Below are 23800 nucleotides of genomic sequence, written 5' to 3' on the forward strand. Positions count from 1 at the left end.
AGTCAGACAGGAAAAGGAGGGTAAGTTCTTACTGGGACCCTGTGTATCTCTTACAGGAGACTGGCAGGCCCTTTCCTAGGGAAATGCTTGGTAGGCTTCACATAAGAGGTTCCCCCAATACCCAAACACTTTACTCAAAAGGTTATATTTACACAGCTCATTAGGAAAATTTTTTATACTTTTGACACTCATTAGACTCGTAATCGTCCACTGAAGCTACTCTATAACAAGAGATAAACACTCCATTCCAGGGGATGAATAATAATTAGGGACCGCTCAGCACTGTGCTCTTTCCAGGTCTAATTTTGGAGTATAATTAATCCTGCCGAAGCTGCATAAGATAAGTGAAATATTTATGCAGCTGTGTTAATTCATGTATTTACTCCTAGAGAGACATTCAGAATTGGACGTGGCTTTCCGGGAAGATTATCTCAAGACGCCCCCTGGAGCCACGTCATTTTCTCTCCCATGGCTTGGCCTCCAGATGGTCTCTGAAGATGAAGCTGTGAAGACACATCCCCCAGTCCAGACAGTCTGACCAGGAAAGCCCTGAACTGGGACAGAAAATGCCTCTAAGAATCTAGACACTCTGTTAAAACAGGGAACACCTCTCTGGTTTATCTGGATGCCTCTACTGTTTTTTTTATTTGCCACAGAGGGGAGGTTTCTGTTCAGAACGGCATTTCCATGATGTTGCTGCTGCTGCTGCTAAGTCGCGTCAGTCGTGTCCGACTCTGTGCAACCCCTTAGACGGCAGCCCACCAGGCTCCCCCGTCCCTGGGATTCTCCAGGCAAGAACACTGGAGTGGGTTGCTATTTCCTTCTCCAATGCATGATGCTAACTTGACCATATTATCACCAATACGACATTAAAAATGGTTTTTTGAATCCTTGAGCTGTGGATGGACAACAATAATGCGGGGGTTGGGGGAGGGGAGGAAGAGAGGAGGAAGGGGAGGGGGACAATGATGATGATGGTGGTGGTGATGGTGGCATTTACTGAATCATTTCTATTTCCAGGTGGCTGTTTAAATATAACTTTTCACTTTATCTTCATGACAACCTTATCTGGTAAATATTTCTGTATTCAATTGCAGATGAATAAACTGAGGCTAAAAAAAAATTAACCTTTTCACAGAAGCATTTGGAAATGGGACAATAGATATCATCCAACATACACTAAATTACTTCTTCTTCAAGGGTCTATTGGCTTCCCAGATGGTGCTAGTGGTAAAGACCCTGTCTGCCCGGGCAGGAGATGCTGGTTTGATCCCTGGGTCTGGAAGATCCCTTGGAGTAGGAAATGGCAACCTACTCCAGCATTCTTGCCTGGGAAATCCCATGGACAGAGGAGCCTGGTGGGCTACAGTCCTTGGGGTTACAAAGAGTCAGATACGATTGAGTGCGCAAGAGCACACACATACATGTGTACACACCCAGGGATCCATACATCTCAAGCATCTAATAAGCAAACTTTAATAGGCATTCTGGAGAATTAATGAAACAAAAGTCTGAAATGATTGACCCTCATCAACAGTAAGTCCCCTTAAAGTAGGGGCTTCGCCACTTACTCACTAAGGGACTGATAAACCCGCTGAGCTGCTGTTTCATTCTCCGTAAAATGATCATAGGCAATATTTAACTTTATAAAGTTGTGATGAATATTCAATTAAAGAACATATGTAACACATCCGGTGTGGTGATTGGCATATCCTATTCCCCAAATATGTTGCTATTTCATAAAAGATGCCACAGAAGTTACAGCAGTGGTAGGTAGGTGTAGAGTTAGAACCAACAGATTTGACAGCTACCCATCATATTTAAAAGTTTCCTGTCAAATGAAATACATCCTGACACTAACCATTCATCTGTGTGTGTATGTATTCATCCAGTACTTCAATGACCAGTTACTTGTTATGTTCAAGATTCTGTGGTTTTTACTGCTGGAAACGAGACCCTCGTCAGCGGGGTAGTTCACACCACGGGGAGGTGCTTAGGTGACCACCGTGGCAGACGGATGCTTCACTCCCCTGTGTATACACGCCTGTCGTCTGACTCCAAAACTCCTCTTTACAAGGCCGAGCATACTCCAGAGTAGCGGTCCCAACCTTTTTGGCACCAGGGACCGATTTCACAGAAGACAATCTTTCTATGGATGGGGGGTGGGAAATGGTTTCGGGATAACTCAAGCACATTAAATCTATTGCGCATTTTATTTCTATTATGATTACATCAGATCCACCTCAGATCATCATTAGACCCCAGAGGTTGGCACCTGTGCTCCAGAGTATACTCTGGGCTTGGCCATAGGACTTGCTTCAGACAGAAGGGTGTTAGCAGATGTGAATGGGACAAAGCTAGCCAACAAGGACCTATTGTATAGCACAGGGAACTCTGCTCAATATTATGAAAGAAAGTCTTAGTTGCTCAGTCATCTCTGACTCTTGGCAACACCAAGAACTATAGCCCCCCAGGCTCCTCTGTCCATGGAACTCTCCAGGCAAGAATACTGGAGCTGGTTGCCATTCCCTTCTCCAGGGGATCTTCCCAACTCAGGGACCGATCTGGGGTCTCCTCACATTGCAGGCAGATTCTGAGCCACCAGGGAAGTCCAATCAATATTATGTAACAACCTAAATGGGAAAAGAATTCAAAAAAGAATAGACACATGTATCTGTAGAACTGAATCACTCTGCTATACACTTGAAATTAACAGAGCACTGCTGGTCCAACTACATGCCGTGCTGCGCTCAGTCGCTTTAGTCGTGTCCGACTCTTTATGACCCCATGGACTGTAGCCCTCCAGGCTCCTCTGTCCATGGGATTCTGCAGGCCAGAATCCTGGAGTGAGTAGCCATTCCCTCCTCCAGATCTTCCCAACCCAAAGATCAAACCTAGATCTCCTGCGTTGTAGGCAGATTCTTTACCTTCTGAGACACCAAGGAAGCCCATGAATACTGGAATGGGTTGCCATGCCCTCTTCCAGGGGATCTTCCCGACCCAGGGATAGAACCCATATCTCCAGCGGCTCCTGCGCTGCAGGCAGGTTCTGCAACTATACTCCCATATAAAAGAAAAAAATTAAAAAAAGAAAGCTGAGACTTGAAATGTGCCCGTGCAGGTGGGTGTTTTCTCCTGTGCCTCCAACACAGCCAGGAAAAGAACTTCTCCCAGCTAGCTGCTGCCCTTTCAGCCTGAGACCCAGAATAAACATGATGGAACAAAGACCACAGAGATGATCCCTGGGCTTGCAGCAGCAGGAGGTGGAGCCACCATGGCCCAAGGCAAGCTTTCCCACTCCACCTGTGCTCCCACGAGCAAAATAAATGCCAAGTGTCATGTTCTTCCAAGATGTCACAGCAATAGCTGGGCAACACAGCTACAAGTCACTAAGACACAGCAGAGAACATGGGTGTTGATCTGAGAGAAAGGTATCAATGACCTAGAGAGAATTCAAAGATTCAGATGCTCTCATTTGGGAGTTAAATATACCACATTTAGGTTTCTTGATGACACTGAGAACCTAAGGTTTAAATCTGGGAGTAGAGGGTGTAAGGCATTATGCCTTTTGCTCAAGTTTACACCAACCATACACACAAACCTCTGCCTCTTTCAACACTGTGTTTGGCCACAGTGGTGGACAGACCGTCCTCCCCAGCCCTGGACAAGAGCAGCATGTTTTGGCAAGTGTGCATGCTCAGTCGCTTCAGTTGTGTCCGACTCTTTGTGATCCTATGGATTGTAGCCCACCAGGCTCCTCTGTGCATGGGATTCTCCAGGCAAGAATACTGGAGTAGGTTGCCATCTCCCACTCCAGGGGATCTTCCTGACCCAGGGATCAAACCCAAGGTTCTTATATCGCCCTCATTGACAGGCGGGTTCTTTATTTCTAGTGCCACCTGGGAAGCCCTGTATTTTCTGGAACCATCTCCAAATATAGCCTCCACCCATTCTTGAATGCAGCTTCTGACCTATGCCCTGAACTTTCGTTTCCTACTCATACTTACTCGTTTCTAGGGTTCACCTGCCATCTCTGCTGCTTTTGCTTTTCCTATCTCAGTGGTGGCAAATCCAAGGGCTCCAACATGCCATTTGAGCCAGAACAGGATTCTAAAACCATGTCCTGGAGCAATGGGCTATGTTGAAATCCCCAACTAAAAGTAGAGATGCACAGAAGGAAATGCTGCTGGAGAGAGTCAGTCCAGTTAGCTGGAAGCTCCAGAAACACCCTCATTCCATTAGACTGCAAGCCCATGAGGGTGGAAATGGTCTTTTTTCAGGATAGGCAGCCAAGGGGTGGATTGTAGTGGAAACCCATGGGGTTTCTGCTAACTCTTCCCTGTATAGCGATCACCTCTCCTTCATCTCCCCATAGGAAAACAGTAGGCGCTGTCGTGTTAAGACAACATAACCCTACCTTTTACTCACTCCTGAGGGGTCCAGGAAAGAGCCTTTGACCCAAAATTGATCAGGAATCCTTCCTCTGGAATTTGAAGTTTAGAATTTGGAAAATAGAGACTGGGACTTATTACAGCCTAGTTGTGTGATGTCACTGCTCTAGAAATAGTGATGGACAGAGGAGCCTGGTGTGCTGTGCAGGGGGTCTCAAAGATTTGGACACTGAGCATGACTGTGTTCAGAGACTTAGCAACTGAACAACAAGTGCTCTAGAGCAGAGCTTTCCCCCTTAACCCTGATACTATAAACATGTGAAAGTCAAAGCTGCTCAGTTGTGTCCAACCCTTTGTGACCCCATGGACTATAGTTCACCAGGCTCCTCTGTCCATGGGACTCTCCAGGCAAGAAGAATGGAGTGGGTCGCCATGTCCTCCTCCAGGGGATCTTCCCGACCCAGGGATTGAACCTGGGTCCCCTGTGTTGCAGGCAGATTCTTTACTGTATGCTTGGGGTCAGATAATTCTGTGTTTTGAGATTTTTTTTTTGCGGGGGGTGGGGGGCAGGGGGGGGGCTGTCCTGGGCATTGAAAGATGCCAGCACCCTCACCCCTGGCCTCTACCCACCAAATGCTGATATCAAATAACCTCCTTGTCATGACAATCAAAAATATCTCCAGACGCAGCCAAATATCCCCCAGGGGATGAAATCCCTGCCCCACACTGAGAAGCACTCCTTCAGAGAGAGGACCCATGAATTACTGCTGCTGAGGCCCCAGGCCTGCCCTGGTTCCTGTTTTTCCCTCTGAACCTATTTGCTCAACTCTTTCCTAAATTCACTGAGATAGACACTTCTGCATCCTTAAAATAAACTCCTTTTAATTGACTTAGCTGTCTGTAATTGGTTTCCATTATAAGCAACCTAAAGAACCATGATACCATGTGGTCAGCACTCAGTAAATACTTACAATGAGTTAAGTCATTACCCAAAGATCCACTGGAAAGCCAGTTAGGAAGCAGAGAGTGTGAGGGTCTCCAGTCCCCTGGAAGTAGGGGAAGTCAACCAGAGTCTTACCATCACCCACAAACTGGAGCAGGGCCAGGTCAATCTGCCTCTTCCACGGCGAACCCTTCTGGAGGGCGATCCCGTAACCAGTGGTAGCAAAGATGTACCCACTCCCAATGGTCACCAGCTTGCAGCCTTCGTCCCTCCCAGCCTTGTAATTCAAGACGGCAGCGTCGTAGATGAAAGCGTCCAGTTTCCTGCAACGACAAGAAGCCAGGGAGTCAAGGCGATGGTGAGGTACCATCTTGGGGCCCATCTCCCAAGGCCTGATCCAGCATCACACACTTCCCTATCACCCAGGAGATGACTCATCACTGCTCCGTCCTGTCATCAGAAAAGGATCTATTTTTAATGAGGAGATAAAAGCCAAAACCTTTTCTCCCTGAGTTACAAGAGGCAGCTAAATAAAGACATGAAGAATCCTTATGCCCAAGTGAGTAAACAGTTGATTTCGCTGGTTGCTAAGTGTTTGCCATCAGCACTCCCAACAGTGTAGAATGGTGGCCTATTTAGAGAGGTTTGCATTGGAAACAAACCATTAACGGACAGGAGATTTGATGGCTGCGTGTAGGAAGCAGAGCGACTAAACAGGAATGATGTCCTTTCCTGTCCAAAGAGATATGTTTACTATTCATTTGTATTACAAATATTATTATATCATAATTTTTAGAAGCCCAAATAATGTAGAAAATATTAAGAGTACAGTTAAAATTGCCTATAATTCTGTAACTCAGAGGCAACCTCTGTTAATGTATTTGCGAACAAACTTCCGAATTTTGTATGCATTTGTACATACACACACACATACACACATCTTTGAAAACAGGGGCTGGTAACTTCTTTTGTAAAGACACTATAATAAATAGTTTAGGCTTAGTCTCTGATGCAACTACTCAACTCTCCTGCTGTGGCATGTTATAGGCTGAATTGTGCTTTCTCAAAATTCATATGTTGAAGTCCTAAGCCTCAGTATCTCTGAATATGAGCTTATTTGGAGATGGGGTCATTGCAGATGTGATTAATTAAGGCGAGGTCATACTGGAGCAAGGTGGGCTCCTAACCCAATACCACTGGTGTCCTGATAAAAAGAAGGAATTTGGAGAGAACGAACTTATGTTGCCAGGGGGAAGAATGGGGAAAAGGGATAGTCAGGGAGTTTGGAATGTGTATGTACACACTGCTCTATTTTAAGTGAATAGCCAACAAGGACCTACAGTATAGCACAGGGAACTCTGCTCGATGTTACGTGGCAGCCTGGATGGGAGGGGAGTTTGGGGAAGAATGTGTGTCAGAGGTTCAGTTGTGTTGGACTTTTTGCAACCCCATGGACTGTAGCCCACCAGGCTCCTCTGTCCACAGGATTTCCCAGGAAAGAACACTGGAGTGGGTTCTCATTCCCTTCTCCAGGGGCTCCTCCCAATGTAGGGATCTGAACCCTGCATTGAGGGTGGATTCTTTACCATCTGAGCCAGCAGGGGAGAATCAGTTCAGTCAGTTAAGTCGCTCAGTTGTGTCTGACTCTTTGTGACCCCATGAATCGCGGCACACCAGGCCTCCCTGTCCATCACCAACTCCCGGAGTTCACTCAAACTCATGTCCATCGAGTCGGTGATGCCATCCAGCCATCTCATCCTCTGTCGTCCCCTTCTCCTCCTGCCCCCAACCCCTCCCAGCATCAGGGGCTTTTCCAATGAGTCAACTCTTTGCATGAGGTGGCCAAAGTACTGGAGTTTCAGCTTCAGCATCAGTCCTTCCAATGAACACCCAGGGGAGAATAGATATATGTATACGTATGGCTGAGTCCCTGGCTATCCACCTGAAACTATTACAATATCATTAATCGGTTAGACCCCAGTAGAAAATAAAAAGTTTTTCAAAAGTAAAAAGAAGGAATCTGGATGCAGACGTGCTCACAGGGAGACTGTCAAGGGAAGGTGGGAATTATGCTGCCACAAGCCTAGGAACCACCAGGGGCCAGAAGACCCTTCTGGTGTCTTCAGAGGGGCCACAGCCCTATGGACAACCTTGATCTTGTCCTTCCAGCCTCCAGAAATACGAGACAAAAAAAATTCCTATTGCTTCCTATTGCTAAGCTTCTCAGTTTGTGATGCTTTGTTATCAAAATCCTAGGAAATTATGCATAGTATGAGAGCAGCCATTGATAACACATAAATGAAGGAGCTCAACTCTGTCCCAATAAAAGGTTATTTACACGAAATAGCCTGGCCCACGGGACATTAGTTTGCCAACACTGTTTCAGTCTCCAAAATATAATGATGCCATGCAAACCATCTTCCCGATGGCTTTCTTTTCTTATTTCATCCCACACATAGTGAATGTGCTTCTATGTCAGTAAACAGAGCACTCTTTTTAATTTTTTGGTACATTTATTTTTATTGAGGTATAACTTATATGACATAAAGTGCTAGATAAATTTTTACATACGTGTACATCCTTGAAATCATCACACAGATCAAGAAAGAAAACAACATCACCATCATCTCAAAAGTTCTGTTCGTCTCTCCCGGTCAGCACCCTCCAAAAGGCAAGCATCCAGTAACCCTCTCAAAGATATCGTTGCTGCTGTTTAGTTGCTAAGTCGAGTACGGCTCTTTCTGACCCTACGGACTGCAGCACACCAGGCTCCTCTGTCCTCCACTGTCTCCCGCAGATTGCTCAAATTTACGTCCATTGAGTCTATGGACTCAGTGTTATCTAACCATCTCATCCTCTGCCGGCCTCTTCTTTTGCCTTTGATCTTTCCCAGCATCAGGGTCTTTTCCAATGAGTCGGCTCTTTGCATCAGGTGGCCAGAGTATTGGAGCTTCAGCATCAGCCCTTCCAATGAATATTCAGGGTTGATTTCCTTTAGGATGGACTGGTTTGATCGCCTTGCTGTCCAAGGACACTCAAGGTTCTTCTCCAACACCACAATTCAAAAGCATCAATTCTTTGGTATCCAGCCCTCTTTATGGACCAACTCTCACATCTGTACATGACTACTGGAAAAACCATAGCTTTGACCACGTGGACCTTTGTTGGCCAAGTGATGTCTCTGCATTTCAATACCCTGTCTAGATTTTGTTGTGGACCACATTTTATCAGAACTCTTCACAGCAGAAGGACTGATGTTGAAGCTGAAACTCCAATACTTTGACCACCTGATGCGAAGAACTGACTCATTTGAAAAAACCCTGATGCTGGGAAAGATTGAAGGCAGGAGGAGAAGGGGACAACAGAGGATGAGATGGTTGGATGGCATCACTGACTCAATGGACATGAGTTTGGGTGAACTCTGGGAGTTGGTGATAGACAGGGAGACTCAGAGTGCTATGTATGGTCCATAGGGTCGCAAAGAGTCGGACAAGACTGAGCGACTGAACTGAACTGAACTTCACTGTGACCCATCCATCTTGGGTGGCCCTTCATGGCATGGCTTATGGCTTCTTTGAGTTACACAAGCCCCTTCACCATGACAAGGCTGTGATTCATGAAGGGGTTCAAAGACATGGCTGTGCCTAATTCATGAGCTACATACCTATTAGTGGGCATGTATGTTGCTTCCTATTTTTTAGGTTATTTAAGAAGGCAGATTCATGTTGATATATGGCAAAACCAATACAATATTGTAAAGTTAAAAAAAAAAAAAGAAGGCTAAAATGATCAATCACCCTTGAAAACAGAGACAGAAGTATAAACTCTAAAGTAATAAGAAAAGTCAGTTGAGGAGTGCTCAACTTCCTGACACTTTTTCAGCTTTACTGCCCTTCTCTCCTTAACAAGAAGACATAAAACAGTGAAGCAAAGAAAAATGAAAGTGGCAGCGAGAGCATGTAAAATGCTGCATCCTTCCAGAGACAACTGCTGAAGGGCTCCCTGTGGGAACAAAACTATTTGGAAGGTTTACAGCTATGTTCTTCATTTTAATTTTTTTGTTTCTTTAATGGCTAGAGATGGGGCCAAACTACAGGACGTGTCTCGCCAACAGACTCTGAAGCTTTCATCTCAGGGCTGTAGGGTTGGCGACTCAGCTTTATTCTCTGAGACTATTAAAAGGGCATCAGATGATCCAAGTGGAAGAGTGGGAAAAACTGGGTTTTGTCAATGGTGATGATGAACACAACTGACAAGCCAAGAGGAAACAGCCTTTCTGGAGAGCCAGCCATGCTACTGTGGTTCGGTCGCTCAGTCGTGTCCGACTCTGTGACCCCATGGACTGCAGCACGCCAGGCTTCCCTGTCCACCATCTTCCAGAGTTTGCTCAAACTCATGTCCATTGAGCCAATGATGTCATTCAAACATCTCATTGTCTGTTTCCCCCTTCTCCTCCTGCCCTCAATCTTTCCCAGCATCAGAGTCTTTTCTAATGAGTTGGCTTCTCCCATCAGGTGGCCAGAGTATTGGAGCTTCAGCTTCAGGATCAGTCCTTCCAATGAATATTCAGGGTGGATTTCCTTTAGGATTGACTGGTTTGATCTCCTTGCAGTCCAAGGGACTCACTCTCAAGAGTTCACCAACACCACAGTTTGAAAGCATCAATTCTTCACTGCTCAGCCTTCTTTATGGTCCAGAACATGGACCATACAGTCCAACTCTCACATCCACACATGACTACTGGGAAAACCATAGCTTTGACTATATGGACCTTTGTCAGAAAAGTAATGTCTCTGCTTTTTAATATTCTGTCTAGTTTTGTCATGGCTTTTCTTCCAAGGAGCATGTGTCTTTTAATTTCATGGCTGCAGTCACCATCTGCAGTGATTTTGGAGCCCAAGAAAATAAACTCTGCCTCTGTTTCCCCATATATTTGCCATGAATTGATGGAACCAGGTGCCATGATCTTAGTTTTTTGAAAGTTGAGATTTAAGCCAACTTTTTCACTCTCCTCTTTCACCTTTATCAAGAGGCTCTTTAGTTCCTCTTTACTTTCTATCATAAGGGTGGTGTCATCTGTGTATCTGAAGTTATTGATATTTCTCCTGGCAATCTTGATTCCAGCTTGTCCTTCATCCAACCCAGTACATCCAACAATGATGTACTCATTTCCCAATTTTGAGCCAGTCTATTGTTTCATGTCCAGTTCTAACTGTTGCTTCTTGACCTGCATACAGGTTTCTCTGAGACCCATGGACGTTGTGGGGGTGGGGGGTGTAGTTGTTAAAGGTTGATTTGTGCATGATGGCAGGAGGGCATGTGACAGGAGCCATGGAGGAACAGGTGGAAGGGATCCATGTTCTTTGTCTACATTTGGATGAAAGGATCACTTCAGGAAAGTCACTTCCTTCTTTTGCACTGCTGGTTTGTCATCTGTGAGATGAGGTTGACATTGTGGAACTGTGGAATTCTACAATTCTGAAGCCTGAGTCATCTCTGTCACTCTGAATAGGGAAACTGAGACTTAGGATAACATGTGTCCTGGGGTCTTTGGGACAAACGGATGGCATGTGTCATCTTAATGAAGGTGGAATGCTTGCAACTCCAACGCTTTATGTTGCCATGGGGATGCTAAGAACCTGGGTTTTATTGAAACTTTCTAAGACTCACCCATCTCTCTGACCTCAATTCCTCAAAAAGCAAACACAAATAAATGCCTAGGTGTGTACAAGGGTATTCATATTAAGGCCATTTGTTGGTATTCACGGGGTGAAAGTCCTCCCCATCCTACTAACCCACCACATGCTGATACATTTCTGGAATGGAAATTAAATCTGTACCTGGCCCCCGTATGAGAGCTGTCCAAGAGCAGTTTAAATTTGTATTTTACGGAGAGGCACAGATTTCTGCAAATCATTACCATATTTCATGACAAGTCTTGAGCTGAGCAAAAAACAGCTGGATAAGCGCAAAGAAAAAGGGGAAGTTTACTTGGAAAACGAAGCTTGCAAAAGCAAGATATCATCAAGTCAGAGGGAGGACACCTGCAAAAGACACAGTTAATTCTGAGCAAAGTGATCACACGTGGGCACCTCTGGGTGGACTGGCACCGGTACCCTTAGAGGGGTATGGCCAGGAAGACTCTCTGTGGTCTCAGGGCCACGTCAGAACCAAAGTGAGGACAACAGGTGAAGGAAGCCACAGGGCTACATGACTTTGATTTCTGTCCCTCATGTAGGATTCTAGAGAGCTGGAGTCTAAGTGCATTGGTCACAGATACCTGCATGTTCAACAACATCTGAGGGCTTACACAGTACCCCCGACAGACATGGCCATTGTTTGTACAACGCTCGAAAAAAGTGCACAGTTATTTTACATGCATTGTCCCAGTGGGGCCTCATAAATGCCCAGTACGGAGATTTATTATTATTATTTATTTTATTTTCTTGTGTTGTTTATGAGCAGATGAGATTGCGAGAGGCTAAGGAATTGTAGTGCTGGAGAAAACCTGAGAGTCCCCTGGACAGCAAGGAGATCAAACCAGTCAGTTCTAAGGGAAATCAACCCTGAATATTCACCAGAAGGACTGATGCTGAAGCTGAACCTCCAATATTTTGGACACCTGATGGGAAGAGCTGACTCATTGGAAAAGACTCCGATGCTGGGAAAGAATGAAGGCAGGAGGAGAAAGGGGGAGCAGAAGATGAGATGGTTGGATGGCATCACCGACTCAATGGACATGAACTTGGGTGAACTATGGGGGATGGTGAGGGACAGGGAGACCTGGCATGCTGCAGTCCACGGGGTCACAAAGAGTGGGACACAGCTTAGTGACTGAACAACAATGAAAGCCTGCCTGAAGCTCACCAGCAGTATTTCCAAACTTTGTACAGGAAGTTCCCTACAAAGGAACCTTCAAGTTACGAACTTTCAAAGATGCTAATATGCATTCCATCAATGTTAAGCGCGAGTGAAATCACGGCTTACCCTCCATCTCCTCTTGCTGAATATCCTTCAGCTTCCCCATCTCTCACCTCCTTTCTCCCCTCCAGTCAGCGACTCTTCTTGCCTGTTCGCTCCATGCCAGCCCCTGTATGCCAGCCCTGTTGTACTGAACTACTGTACTTTTCAAGGTACTGTACTGTAACATTAAAAATGCTTTCTCTATTTTTTGTGCCTGTTTTTTAATGTGTTATTTGCATGAATGTAATATAAACCTATTATTGTACAGTACAATATAGTTGACTGTGTTAGTTGGGTGCCTAAGCTAACTCTGTTGGACTCAGGAACAAATTGGACTTACGAACGCACTCTCGGAATGGAACTCAGTTGTACGTAGGGGACTTACTGCACGCACACTGTTATAGCAGCACTGTCCAGAACTTTCTACAGTGATGGAAAGATGCCATACCTGTGCTATGGCTATCGAGCACTTCACATGTAGTTAGTGCAACTGAGGACCCGAGGTGTCCATTTTATTTCTTTTCATTAAATCATATTCCAGTATAAATGGCCACACGAGGTTGGGGGCTTCAGAAGTGGCTCCCAGTGGGTGGGGGAGGCGGGGCCCTGCCTCTCCTGGCTCCGACTCAGAGACCTGTGCCTTTGATCTCCTTCCCACTGAAGGAAAATGTTCCCATTGTTAAAAAGAAAAGATGTAAAACTCGCTGACGTCCTCCAACTAGGGCTTTGTGGTCAAAGCCTTTGAACAAGGCCCCTGTGTTTCTCAGCCTCCTTCTTCTCCCTGTAAAGCGGGGCAGACGCGAGCTGCCCTCCGAGGGCCACTGGGAATAAAGGGAGGTTATGTAAGGAGATGTGTATGCAGGGCCCGCACTGATGGATCCCTCTGCATTCAGATTTTCCAGCAGAGGGGCTTACAACATTCATGCATTGTGCGGGACAAACCCGGTCCTGAATACTTTATAGACATTATCTTGTTTCACTTACTTCTTCTAACGGAGTAAAGTTGGATGCACGCCTGCCATCCCTGTGGAACGAGGAAACGGAGGCCCTGAGAGGTAAAGTGAGGGACATGGCAGGCCAGCTTATGTAAGTGTCAGACGGCACTTGGGCTTAACACAGCGTGACGACAAAGGCCACAGACATAACCACCGGGACCATGTTATCCACAGACCGTGGAGTAAACAGAAGTAGCTCTGCCTCTTACTTATGAAATTCAGCCTGGGGTTACAGCTCGACGTGAGGCCCACCGTGATGAAAAAAGGGAAAGGATCAGATCAGAGCCATCGGGGTTTTAAAAGATCTGGTGGCTTGTTCAGTTTCGTCTGTCTCTTTCCCAGGAGATGCTCAGCCATGTGTGGTCTGGTGTCACCTCCAGAGGAGACATCTCTTGCCCTCAACACATCTTAACCCTACTTGTTTGGGAGTCATTTAGGCATGGATAGCCATAGCTTCTTGTTGAGGGTGGAGCGTCAGAAAGAGAAGCCCAACTGAGACCAAAAGCGCTGGGGGGATTGGCACTGCGATGGTGGGTGAGAGAAAGGCATGTTAGGCTGCAGTGTGGTAACTGGCAGCTCTGGGGATGAAACAACATGGACATTAGACGCGGGCACTGCACGAAGAACCCCTCAGAACTCAGAGCCGTGGCTGGAAACCTCAGGCCTCACAGGGAGGAGCCGGTGATGTTTTCCTGCTTGGTGTTTTCTTCTCTTGCTTTTTTTTTTCATTTCTTAATGTACTCATTTACTTATTTTTGTGGTGGGTCTTTGTTGCTGCGCAGGCTTTGCTCTAGTTCCGGTGAGCAGGAGCTACGCTTTGCTGCGGTGCACGGGCTTCTCATTGCAGTGGCTTCTCTCGTTGCAGAGCACAGGCGCCAGGGCATGTGGCTTTCAGCAGTTGCCGCACGTGGGCTCAGAAGTTGTGGTTCCCAACTCTAGAGCGCGGGCTCAGTAGTTGAGCAGGCTTAGTTGTTCCGCAGCACATGGGATCTTCCCGGACAAGGGATCAAACCTGTGTCTCCTGCGTTGGCAGGCAGATTCTTTACCACTGAGCTACCAGGGAAGCCTCTCATCTCCTGCTTTTAAAGTGGAGATGTCTACAGCCCTGCCATCCCAGCTCCTGCCGATCCACACGGCTGTCACTGGCTCAGTGCTTCTCCCACTTAGGGGCGGGGGAGGCTCACAGATCCCATCTGAGAACCATGATGGGGACAGAGTGCCTGCCAGGCCCACCTCTGCTCCCTACAGAAGGGTGAGCTCTTCTCCAAACATTTGTGACAAATGAACCGACACCTCGGCTCACCAGTGCAAGGGCTGGAACACAACCAGCGCCTGAAAAGTCATGCTGTGCGGTGCTGGCTGTGTGACATCCCCACCCCCCACCAGGCATCACCGAGGCCGCATGGGTGCTGTCATCCTCTCCCCATCACCTGCCGTCCTCAAGGAAAGCAAATGATTAAAAAGGACAGTGATTCCGAACGAGAGAGGGAAATAAGACCTCCTCTCTGCAAATCTGCAAAGAGCAAAGGAGGACTCTCACGTGTGTCCCATGCTACTTTCACCCAGCAGCTTCCTGCTGCATTTTTGATAGCTTTGCGGAGTGGCTGCGGCTTTCTCCAGTGTGTAGATCTGACCCTGTTACTTCAGCGGGTCTCTCTTGTAGCTGTACGATGGTCTGAATGTTCACTCCTTGCCCTAAGACTGTCTGCCGGCCAAGCAGACTTCCCCTTGCAAAGGCGGAGACTGTGGCCTCCAGTCACCGCATGGCTCCTTTGGGGAAAGGGGCTTGTATCGTCAAGGGGCTTGACATTTCCTCATCAAAAGTTTCCGGTTTTAGCTCATCATCTCCTTGTGCATGTTTTCAGAGGCTCTCTGGGGGGTCTCAGCACATTTAAAGGCTAATTATATAGTTAAAGTTAATTATTCATTCATTAACATTCAAAAAGTCTTTAACTTAGACAACTGACTTGTTCTGATGAATTAATGGAACCAAAACGTGTGTGTATGTGTGTTGTGTGTGTGTATGTTTTGGAGGTCTGGTGCAAAGCGTTAGTGAGACCTGAGCATCTCTTGGATGATAGCTGGTTGTATTTTAGGGTGGGGGTGCTCATCAAAGCCTTGTTAGGAAGAGGAGCATGGCAGTCAGCAGTTCAGGCAGGTCAGCAGGAAGAATGTGGGACAGTGGAGGGGGTTCAGGTGTACCTCGGCCAGCGCTACGGATGAGAGCCGGTCATGGGACCTCTCTGAGCTTTGGTTTTCTCATCTGTAAGATAGGGTAATAGCAGCTCTTTCATGGGACTGGATAGTTCTTGTTTAGTTGCTCAGTTGTGTATAAATCTTTATGACCCCATGGACCATAGCACGCCAGGCCTCCCTGTCCTTCACCATCTCCCCAAGTTTGCTCAAACTCATGTCCATTGAGTCGATGATGCCATCCAACCATCTCATCCTCTGGTGTCCCCTTCTCCTCCTCCCCTCAATCTTTCCCAGCATCAAGGTCTTTTCCAATGAGTCAGCTCTTTGCATCAGGAGACCAAAGTATTGGAGCTTCAGCATCAGTCCTTCCAATGAATATGCAGGGTTGATTTCCTTGGATACTGGATGGAAGAAAATGGGAGTGAAGGTGTTTTGGAAATTGTGTCTCCTGGTACAAATCCAGGGGATGGCTGGGGCAGGGGTGACATCAGTGAGCAGAGAAGCCATGGTGTGCAGATCACCATCAAAGCATCCAGACTCAGCACTACCGGTGGGTGAGGCACATTCACGGGCCCAAGAAGAGGTACCCTTGATACATGACAGCCTTTGGAAGTATCTGCTTGGGCAAGGGACACTCCATACATACAGAGACTGTACCTGCCATCAGCATGGGATGGTCTGAAATAGATTTTTGGAAAATGACCCAGAGTCACATTTTGAAGGTTATGTGTACAAACTTTGAAGTCAGAATTATACCAACCCTGATGCCTTTTCACTAAGGTAGCATTTTTCAGAGCAAACTCCATTAAGCTAATTTAATTCCTAGATCAATGCCTCGTGTAGCATAGTTGAATTATTTCCAATTTTTTTTTTTTGGAAACTATTTTCACTGGGATCAACTCCTTTGTGTTGCAATTTTACAAGGATTTGATTAATTTATCAGTGTTTGGACCGTAACAAATTTTACTAATTTATAACTTCTGCCATCTTGAGCTTTCTCTAATGGGGATGGTGGCCATCAAGTCCAATTCTCCTGGGTCAAAATTGCACAGAGAGGCAAAATTGGCCAAGAAGATTTGAGTCATTTATGGATTTGCAGTCAATAACAAATTTCACCCTGTGTGCTTTTTGCTGCTGTCAGTTTAATTTGTGTTGATTAATTCTTCCAGTAATATTCACTGTGAATTGGGTAAAAAACACGGATGGTGACTATTTATTTTTTAACTGAGAACATTCTGAGCAGTATTGTAAGATTAAGACAGAGAGAGGCAGAGAAGGAGGGAGAAAACAAGGGAGGGGAAAAATACATATGGAAGCAGGCACCAAGGAAAATGGGAAGACGGAGAGAAGAAGACAGGAAAGAACAGCAAAGAGAGAGGGAGAGAGACGGAGGAGGAGAAAGTGGTTAAGGCAGAGAGGGAGAGAGTGCAAAGAGGGAGACAGACTTACAAGAAGAGACTCAGAGATGAGAGTGAGGGAGAAAGGGAGGTCATGAGAGGGGAAAGAGAGAGAAAGAAGAAGGAAGGGAGCAAACCAGGAGGGAAGGAAAGGAGGAGGGGAGAAAGAGGAGGAGGGAGTTCAGTTCAGTTCAGTCGCTCAGTCGTGTCTGACTCTTTGAGACCCCACGGACTACGGCATGCCAGACCTCCCTGTCCATCACCAACTCCTGGAGTTGACTCAAACTCATCTCCACTGAGTCAAAGATGCCATCCAACCATCTCATCCTCTGTTGTCCCCTTCTTCTCCCTCCCTCAATCTTTCCCAGCATCAGGGTCTTTTCAAATGAATCAGCTCTTCGCATCAGGTGGCCAAAGTATTAGAGTTTCAGCTTCAACATCAGTCCTTCCAATGAACACTCAGGACTGATCTCTTTTAGGATGGACTGGTTGGATCTCCTTGCAGTCCAAGGGACTCTCAAGAGTCTTCTCGAAGGAGGGAGAGAGGGTGGAGAAAGGGAGAAACAGCGGAAAGGAAACAGGGCAAACAGTTTGCCTACTAACAACCTCAAAAACAGGACAAGGTTAACATGACACAGCAAACCCCCCTTCTTCATTACTGCTGAATTTAACAAACTAACATTATCCAAGATGTTGCTAGATCATGTACTGCTACCTTTTGATTTTTCAAGAGAGAAAACCAAAGCCCAGAGGAGGTCTCTGCCCTGGGTGTCCCACAGCATCAGAGCTTCCAGACCCGTCTACCACCTGCCAAAGCAATGTGCCTTCAGGGCAAGGCTGTCACCAGCTTCCCGAATCAGAGCACCTGTCCTCGAGTTGGGTATGGAGTCAGAGAAGCGCCGCTGTGGGGCGTTGGGTGAGTCTGTGCTCAGACCTAAGCCTTGACTTCCCCGTCTGACCAGAAGGAAAACAATCTCTTCCAGTGGTTGTACTCTGATTGAAGGAAGGAATGGAGGTAAATTTGCTTGAGGGATTATAAAGCGCTATGCAAATGCTATTCTTTCTTCACGCTACTGCTCATGCTCTGACCCAGGAAAAGTATTGATTCCTGCCGACATGTCAATCTTTTATGGAGTTTCTTAGTAGATATTCTTCAAGGGTTGGGATCAGAGTAACTCAACTACTGCAAAAGTTCCATGGTGCACAGCGCATTATTTAAAACGCTCATATTACAAAGAATGCTTTCTGTTACAGACGTTTCCTGAATGTTTGCTGTGTGCCAAACACTGCTCTCTGTCTGCCTGTCTCATTGAATCCTTACAGCAGTTCTAAGTGCAAGTTCCTAAGTTATGGTTCCCAGGTGAATGAATCATAGTTAGCATTATTTTATAAACAAAAACCCTGAGGTCTAGGAAGTTAATTAGCTTGTCTAAAGTCCCACAGCTGACCGTCAGCAGAGAGGGAATTCGAATCCAGGATGCTTGGCTCTTAAGCATCACCACACACTCCTGGTAGAGACGGTGATCCTGCTGAACTTGTCACATACCAGGACTGAAAGACAGGGACTCTCAAAGGCCAGAAAATATATGACAGTGAGAGACTGGGGAAAGAATCAATGAAACCCTATTATGTGTCTGATACAGTGCCGGGAATTTTCCCTAAGTCAATTCATTCAATCCTCAAAGGAGTTCTGAATGTGTGTGTTCAATCCTGTCTGACTCTTTGTGATTCCATAGACTGTAGCCCACCAGGTACCTCTGCCCATGGGATATTCCAGGCAAGAATACTGGAGTGGGTAGCTATTTCCTCCAGGATTTGGAAGATGTGGGAAATAGGTTCAGAGAGGTTATTTAAATTTCCAGAAGTCACACAGCTGGTAATTAGCAGAGTAAGAAAATGAAGCTAGGTATTTCTCAACTCAAGGTTGATGCTCTGAATTATGGGGTCATTCAGAAAATAAATAAGTCAATCAATCAGCTGAATAAGACTAACCTTTTCTAGAAAGTATAAATACTCTGACCCAGAAATCATACTTCTTGAGATCATTCCTAGAGAATGACTTGCCGAAGCACACAGACACCTCATCATGGATTTTAACATGACCATATTACCAAGAGCCCCCCAGAGGGAACTAATATAATAAACTGTGCTATATGCAAACCATGGAATTCTTTCCAGCCATCGAAGAGAATGAAGGCAAAAGACACCTATGGACATGGAAGGCACTTCAAAACACATTATTATTGAAAAACCAAACTGTGCCTTACTTCATAGAGTTTGAAAGCACCCCACAGAATAAAATTTTATAATTATATGTGAACACATAAATATTTGCAAATGCATCTGACAAAGGTCTGGGAGAAATGGCATGTATATCAAAGAGAGCACGCTGCTTACCTGCAGGGAGTTGGGGTGATTTGGAATTAGGACACAGTCAAATGGATGCTTATTTATCTGCATTTTTTACCAGCAAGAATATCTTATTTTGTGAGAAGTGATAGAGCATAGTGATTAACAGCAGAAATGGTAGACCCACTTCAAATCCCATCTCTGAAGCTCACCAGCAAGAGACTTAAGCTGCTCATGGCAGTGTGTGCATATATGCTCATTCACTCAGTCGTGTCCGACTCTCTGCGACCCTATGGACTGTAGCTTGCCAGGCTCCCCTGTCCATGGGATTTCCCAGGCAAGAATACTGGAGTGGGTAGCTATTTCCTCCAGGATTTGGAAGATGTGGGAAAAAGGCTCAGACAGGTTGTTTAAATTTCCTTAAAAATTTAAGAGTGGGTTGCCATGTCCTTCTCCAGGCAATCTTCCCGACCCAGGGATTGAACCTGCGTCTCCTGCACTGAAGGCGGAGTCTTTACCTCTAAGCCACTTGGGAAGCCCACATGCAGTGCAGGGGAGCCAAATTTGCCATCCCAAATGGTGTCTCTTTGGCATGAGGACTAAGTTAGGCTGATTATTTTTAAGAAACAAGAGACTCAGGAAATGTTTCTTTTTACCTCCTCCTTAACTGCCTGAAGAATTTAGATGAAGGGTTTGTTCCCAGAACAGAGCTACCACCAGAGCTGTCTGCAAAGAACATGGGTTTACTCTGTTTGGGGAGACAGAACGGGGGTTAAAGATCCGTGTGTCTCACAGTCTCCATGGCCCGGGAAATTTATTCACCAAACATCTGCTTTTCCATCTCCATGTCATTTGCCTTCCTCTCCTGGGAAGCCCCAACCCGCCCACCTCCAACATCCTCTTTTGTCTTTGCTGAGGATGGTATTTAAGGTGAGGCCTGGGCCCTTTGGGTGAGTTAGCCAGTTCTTCTGGGTCTCTCCCACGTACACATTATTAAAATTTTGTTTGACTTTCTCCTGCTAACCTGTCTCATGTCAATTTAATTCTTCGACCAGCCAGGAAAAAACTAGAAGAGTCGGGAAAAATTTCTCCCCCTCCCATGCCTGACGATCGTCTCTCTGTGTACCCAGTGTAGATGCCGGATATGTCAACCCTCATGAGGCAGCTGTGAAATTAAATGAAGAATTATAGGTAAGTGCTTATAAGAGCATCTGGCACAGAGAGAGAACAACTAAGCATCTGAGATGAGGGAGCAGGGATGGAAACTAGCCATCACAATGATCGCATCACTCAGGGGTGGGGTAGTTTACATGCAAGAACCTGTATTGCATCCTTGTCCACTGAGCATCATCGGGGTGACACTCCCAAGCACATACTGGATGGAGGCCTCCCCCGCAGACCCCAGACCCCAGGCGAGAGCCTTCTGTGGCAGTGCTCACGTCAGACACCTGTCAGAGGATGCTGTTGGGAAAACCACAGTGGTGCCCAGGTGAGTGTGGTGGGTTGAATAGTGTCCCTCCCTAAAATTCACATCCATCAGAACCTCAGAATGCAATCTTATTGGGAAGCTGGGCCTTTGCAGATGTAATTAGTTAAGGCTCTCCAGACAAAATCATTCTGGGTTTAAGTGAAAGTGAAGTCGCTCTGTCATGTCCGACTCTTTGCAACCCCATAGACTGTAGCCTACCAGGCTCCTCCATCCATGAGATTTTCCAGGCAAGAGTACTGGAGTGGGGTGCCATTGCCTTCTCCAGAGGATCTTCCCGATCCAGGGATCGAACCTGGGTCTCCCACATTGTAGGCAGACGCTTTACCGTCTAAGCCACCAGGGAAGCCTATCCTGGGTTTAGGTGGGCCCTAAATCTGATGACTTAGAAGCATCCCTCGTAAAAAGAGCAGACACATGGAGGTCACACGGAGGAACCAGGTCACATGGAGACAGAAACAGAGATCTGAATGATGCTGCCCAAGCCAAGAGCCGCCAGAAATGAGAAGAGACAAGGACAATTCTCCCCCAGGGTCTTTGGAGGGAGTGTGGCCTTGCTGACGCTTGGCTTTTAGACTTGCGGACTCAAGAGCTGGAAGAGATTATATTTCTGTTGTTTCAGGCCTCCAAGTGTGTGGTTATTTATTATGGCAGTGCTAGGGAACTGGCACCGCAGGGAAACCCGAGGAGTGGTGCTGGAGTTTCTATTGCTCCTCAACCTGCATTTCTCTCAATGGAAGGAGGGCAAAGGCCACTCTCTGGGCCCCAGGCACTCACCATGGGGTGTGGACAGCATCTTCCGACCTGTGCTAAGAGCTAACCTGGCAGCTGGAAAACTCACACATCCTCCCACTCCTGCCAGAAAGAGCAAGAGGACACGCAGGAATGATACGTCAACATGGGGACCATTTTAGCGCCAGGTCAGTGGGAGCTGGCTCACAATTTTCACAGTAGAGAGAGACAAGGCACACTACTGAGATTTTCCAAATCTGAGCCTCTGATGGGCAGGAGCATCAGCTTCTCTGGTCCTAGACCTCATACCTCATGACAAAAGTGCCAACATTTCCCGGAATCGTTCACTTGTCGGGACAAGCAGAGAGGTAGACATCAAGGATAGAAAGAGATGCTGGGCTGAGTCTGAGGGCCAGCTCTGTCACTCACTTAACTTTTGGACAAGTTGCTTCTGCTCCTTGAGCCTCAGTTTCACCTTCCGTAAAATGGAGAGAACTCCTGTTTGGCAGAGTTGAATGAGGGTGAAATGAGATGTCATATCTGAAGTTTGAGTCTGGCAACTCAACTGTGTGAGTTTGGCGACCAATCAGGAGAGGTGATCCCTAAGGAGACAAGATGGAATCTGCCAGGAAGCTCCTGCTCATTCAGTCACCCCAGGAAGAATTTCCTAACCACGTGGCTCCCAATATAAGGAACGCATCCTTTGCTCAGTTGGCTTTTCTCTGTGATCTCATTTCTTTTCTCCATTTCAATGGAAGGAGAAATATTGACCATTTTAAAAGCAGCACTAATACTTTCAAAGAGAGGAAGAGACATTTTAAAGCATGGACAAAATTAGTTCTGGGTTTTTATAACAGTGAGAAATCAGAAAAAGGCTAATTGTGCACTGTTCTAGAAATGTTCATATTTAGTGTTTTAAGTCATGACTCAAACCATGGGCTCTGGAGCAAGTGTGACCGCAGACAAGCTCTTTAACCTTCCCGGTGCCTACTTCCTCGATTGTAAATGCAAATCGTGATCATTGTTGCCTCCCAGGGTTTAAATAAGACACTTCAGGCAATGCACTCAGAACAGTACCTGGCACACAGGTAAATAATATCCTTTAGTTGGAAATACCTCATTTGGTTTCCAAAACAATTCACGCAGGTTATTCAAACTGCAGTAGAAGAAGTTTTCAGCATATGGAGAAAGCAATTTGAGTGAACTGAATTCTGAGATGGAAAAGCAGGTAAGGCCTTAGGGAAAGTCAGAAAGCAGATATTCACGCCATAAGCTCTCTGCAGTTGCTAATGGAAGATCATAAATTAAGCTCTGAGTTATGTAGAAGCCCGAGCAAAACGACCACTATGAGGAATTACAGGACTTGTTGTCCAAAAGATAAAAGCACCTTACAGCAAAGAAAAACAATGTTGTTCACAGCACAGAAGTCGGAGACATGATGTAGGATGACAGTTTGAACAAACTGGTACAGTAACAGCATCAGCCAGCTTTCTGAAATAACTGTCTTCTTGGAGGGCCCTCCAGTGCCAGACAGCGTATGATGAAAACACACAGCAGTAAAAGTTAAATTAATTAATCTTTTTCTAACTCAGTGAAATAGCACCTTCTCATTAAATGTGATAATTGTCCAACAAAACTGTATAGATTTAACTGAGAAAAGCCAAACAGGTTTGCAAGGACACCAGTTCAGTGTGTGTAAACTATGAACATGTGGACAAATGCCTGAAGGAAATATAAGAAGAACTGAAGAATTATGTTCAGAAAAACACTGTTTCCTTCTTACTACAAGTAACACTTTTGTTGCAGAAAAATGTGTTAAGTAAAAGAGGATAAAAAGCCCACAATCTTCATCAACTACAATATCTCTCATAATGTTTGATGTATTTCATTTCAGTCTCCTTTCTGCCTCTTTCTCTTCTCTGAATTTACAGAATTCAGAACCCATTTTATTCAACTCTTCCCTCATTTAAAAAATTTTTAATACTTTATGGGTGGTTATGAACATCCCTTAATATAGTTTTAATTGAGTTTAACAAGAAATAATTTCAAGAACAAAAAAGATTTCTCTGCTTTCTTGAGTTTTTATTAAGGGTAAAATTGCTAACTCTCTGATGTGGTAGCAATTATTTTTGAGCTTTATTTGCCGTGTGGGGGTGGACCTCAGAAACCAGGTCACTGTCGATCCGATTTTCTCTGGAGACTGTGCTATTTCATTTAGGAGAACAGCTCACCAAACCCTGAGATCTATGCCTGTTTTCAAACTCAGCAGCTGGAAAGGAACCCTCTGAGTGGGATTCTGCTTGACTGGTAAAATATAGCTAATAAAATGTGCTCAGATGACACCCTTG

General features: G+C 45.7%; 1 protein-coding gene across 1 annotated transcript in view; it reads right to left on the reverse strand.

Moving 5' to 3' along the window:
* Positions 1 to 23800, reverse strand: part of GRIN2A (glutamate ionotropic receptor NMDA type subunit 2A) — a 437090-nt gene that overhangs the window by 38594 nt on the left and 374696 nt on the right. The window contains exon 11 of the mRNA XM_055561516.1: positions 5470 to 5657. Coding sequence (XP_055417491.1) covers positions 5470 to 5657 — 188 coding nt within the window. The remainder of the gene's footprint in view (positions 1 to 5469; positions 5658 to 23800) is intronic.

Source organism: Bubalus kerabau, chromosome 23 (genome assembly GCF_029407905.1).
Source record: "Bubalus kerabau isolate K-KA32 ecotype Philippines breed swamp buffalo chromosome 23, PCC_UOA_SB_1v2, whole genome shotgun sequence".
NCBI classification, from domain to species: Eukaryota; Metazoa; Chordata; class Mammalia; order Artiodactyla; family Bovidae; genus Bubalus; species Bubalus kerabau.